Here is a 3330-nt window from a genome sequence, read left to right as displayed (position 1 = left end):
AGTGATTGCACATGAGACCAAGACAATTCTTTGATTGGGAATATCTTAAGTCTTATATGCTGGCTCAATTGGCTCTATAGGGTACATTCTTCAGATTCTTAAATGTGGAGTATAAGTTTGTATAACATCTTTGGAACAGGCTGAAAATAGAATCTGGCTCCAGGTACAGACAAGGGTGTAACTCCAGGCAAGAAGTTGTCTACACATCTGAGAAGCAAAGTGAGACTTGGGTTGAAATGATAGGGTTGGGCAGGAGAGGGAAATTCTCCAATAGACTATATTTTAGAATCTCGTCTAGTTCCTTCATCCTTATTTTACCTGCATGGTAATGTGCATGCAGCCCCTGCTTTTGCCTCCTTTCAAGTAAGAGAGATGGCTGGCTAGGCCAAAGTTTAGAGGTGCCAGTGATATACATACTAAGGGCATCACAGAAAATAGCTTTGAATCATCAAAGTTCTATGCATATAGGACAATGACAATATAATCCACATTCCCAGACTCCAGATTTTGTTCCCCTACCCTGTTTACTTCAAGGTCTATTAAAACTGCTTTTTTCTGAATTTGAACATTTCTAAGAATCGGTCCCTAATCTGCTTGGTGCGGACCCCATAGATGAGGGGGTTGAGGGCAGGTGGCAACAGCAAATAGATGATGGACAGAAGGATATGCACTGGCTTTGGGACAGTGTGGCGACCAAAGCGATGTGTGAGGAAGGAGAAGAGACCAGGCACATAGAAGGCCAGGATGACACAGATGTGAGAACTACATGTACCAAAGGCCTTTACTCGGGCCTCCTGGGTAGGTAGCCGAAGTACTGCATGGGCAATGAGCCCATAAGATCCAGCAATGCCCAGAATATCTACACCAGACACAGCCAGTGAAAGTGCTAGCCCATACATGTTGTTGACCCATGTGTTACCAACAACCAACTCTACAACTGCCATGTGTGCACAATAGGCGTGGTGTATGATCTTGGCATGAAAGTGCTTAAATCGTACTACCAGCAGAGGGAAAGGCACTATAACAGCCACAACTTTCAGTGTCAGTGCCAGGACTGCATAGCCCACACGGGCTTTAGTTACCAAGATAGGGTAGTGTAGTGGACGCCCCACTGCCACAGCCCGATCACAGGCCATGGCCAAAAGCACACCAGATTCCATAGCAGTCAGTGCATGGACAAAGAACATCTGGATTAGGCAGGCAGTATATTGTACAGGTTGGGGTCCAAGCCACAGCACAGCCAGCAACTCTGGGGCTATAGATGTGGCTAAGCCCAGGTCAGTAGCTGCCAGAGTGGCCAGGAGTAGAAACATGGGTTGGTGCAATGTAGAGTCTATTCGGATCACTGTCAGAAGTGTTGTATTGCCTAGTAGGGCCAGCAGATACATGAGCCCAAACACTAGGGACAGCCAGGCCTGGCCATCTCCCAACCCTGGGATGCCAGTCAATATAAAGAAAGCTGGGCGTTGGAAGGTAGAATTGGACTGTGAACTTTCTGCCATTCTGTAAGGATGAAGTTTGGGTCTCATGGGGGTATTGTTCCTGATAGGGGAAGAACAAGAGGAGGAGAGATTCTGAGGATGTTACAGTGCCACAAATCCATCTCTGAACTAGTGAAGGGCCTGGAATATTACAGGAGCATAATGATCTTTGCTTGATTGAGACAGGGGTTTGATTGGTAATTATTTCATGGCCATAATTAGGTCATGGGATGATCTTTTGCTCCGAGTTATCCATGAGTGTTATAAGGAGAGCAGAGGCAGGGGTAGAAAGGGAAGGTTAAGGAAATGTGTGACTGATGAGGTGGCTGCTACAGTCAGAGTCCTCCCATATGAGGTCATCTGAGGAGATAGAGCTATGACTTCCTTCTCCCTCAGAGTCCAAGGACAGTCTTGGTCTCTGTATTTGGGGAGAAAACTGGTGTGGGGTGAGGACCATCTTATCTCATCTTGACTGTTTTTGGGAGGGTCTTTGAACCTCTATGATTTTGATTCTATAATAGGGCTAGACACAGTGATCTTAAGTATTTACTTGAATTAATAATTGGGGTACCAATACACTAGGAAGCAAGGAGGAGGCAGTATAGAAAGACAGGGAGAAACTATAATGGCATAAAGTAGGGTCTGGAGTGAAGCTGGGAGCCTGAAATGACAGGAGAAATTTGGTAAGCCAAAGGGATGCTTACATTATTCTGCATTTGGTGCTGAAGTTGTAATCTTGAACATCAGGCAGAGAGAAGTTGTGAGTAGGGAGCAATGGAGAGAGATGGTAGCAAGAAAAGAAACATTTCTTCTTGGTATCCTTTCATTCTGGATTCCGAAGGGGGAACTGGAGTCCTGGACTGCCTCAGAGGTAAGGCGACTGAAGGAGGAAGTGGTAGAAATTCCAGAGTACTGAGTATGTGAAAAAAACCTCTGATGGAGGAGGCACGATGAGTAGTAGATGGAGTTCCTGCAAGTGTCTAACCCTGGCAGAAGCTTAAATGTTGAATGAAGACAAAACCAGTGGAAGACTTGACTATGGAGCTACCCTAAGCACTGAGTGCTGGCAGTCTCTCTTCATCTTGACCAGTGCCTCTTGGGGCTTTTTATGAGCTGTTCTGCCTGCTTCCCTCAGGGCTTTTACCCCATCCACCTGTGCCACATTAACTCTTCTTTGTACTATATCCTTGCTCAGTGCTCACAGACTCAGCATGCTTAATAAAGAGAAAAGAAAGGAGACATGGAAGGAACCCTTGGAAAACTCTGAGGAACACTTCCTCTGGAAGGTCGTTGTAGCTGGAGAGAACTTGTGTCTATAATGGCTTCTGCTCCACTCTGATATCTATTTGTCTCTCCTCACTCGAGTAGAAGTGCAGAGCAAGCATTGCTTCTCCTTAACCATGTTGTCGTCACAGCTTCATAATGTCTAGCATTCGTGTCTAGGTTGTGATTGAACATTTATGACTTTCAACTGTGAGCAGATCTGTTAGCCTCAAAGCCTAGGATGACAGGCACACTTGTTACTACAGTTTTAGGAGTCAGGTATCCATGGAGAAGAGAAAGTGCTATTCACTATCAACCAGAAGACTACTCAATGCAGGGTTGTTTTTTTTGTTTGTTTGTTTGTTTGATTTTTGTTTTTTTTGTTTTCTTTTTGCTATAAAAAGGCATCCTTAAAATAACCACAGTATTCAAAAATCACAGTAAAAACCAGTGGGATTATTGGAAAATGGAAATAGCATTATTATAGTCTAAAATATCAGTGACACAGCACCCCAAAATATCAGTATCACATATTAAAAATGGTAGGAATGGGGGCCAAGGAGATAACTCATTGGATAATGTACTT

At 44.3% G+C, this 3330-nt stretch overlaps 1 protein-coding gene across 1 annotated transcript; it reads right to left on the bottom strand.

The window, feature by feature from the left end:
- Positions 1-515: 515 nt before the first annotated feature.
- On the bottom strand, positions 516-1621 carry LOC110328826 (olfactory receptor 52W1). The gene has a single exon (XM_021208656.1). It carries the CDS (start codon positions 1527-1529, stop codon positions 540-542), a length of 990 nt encoding a protein of 329 aa, XP_021064315.1. The 5' UTR covers positions 1530-1621; the 3' UTR covers positions 516-539.
- Between the last annotated feature and the right edge of the window lie 1709 nt (positions 1622-3330).

The sequence above is a fragment of the Mus pahari genome, chromosome 1 (assembly GCF_900095145.1).
Source record: "Mus pahari chromosome 1, PAHARI_EIJ_v1.1, whole genome shotgun sequence".
Lineage (NCBI taxonomy): Eukaryota > Metazoa > Chordata > Mammalia > Rodentia > Muridae > Mus > Mus pahari.
This window is presented reverse-complemented; position numbering and strand designations above follow the sequence as displayed.

Bases quoted from the DNA above. Each gene is read 5' to 3' on its own strand.
- LOC110328826 (XM_021208656.1), bottom strand. From the start codon at position 1,529: ATGAGACCCAAACTTCATCCTTACAGAATGGCAGAAAGTTCACAGTCC.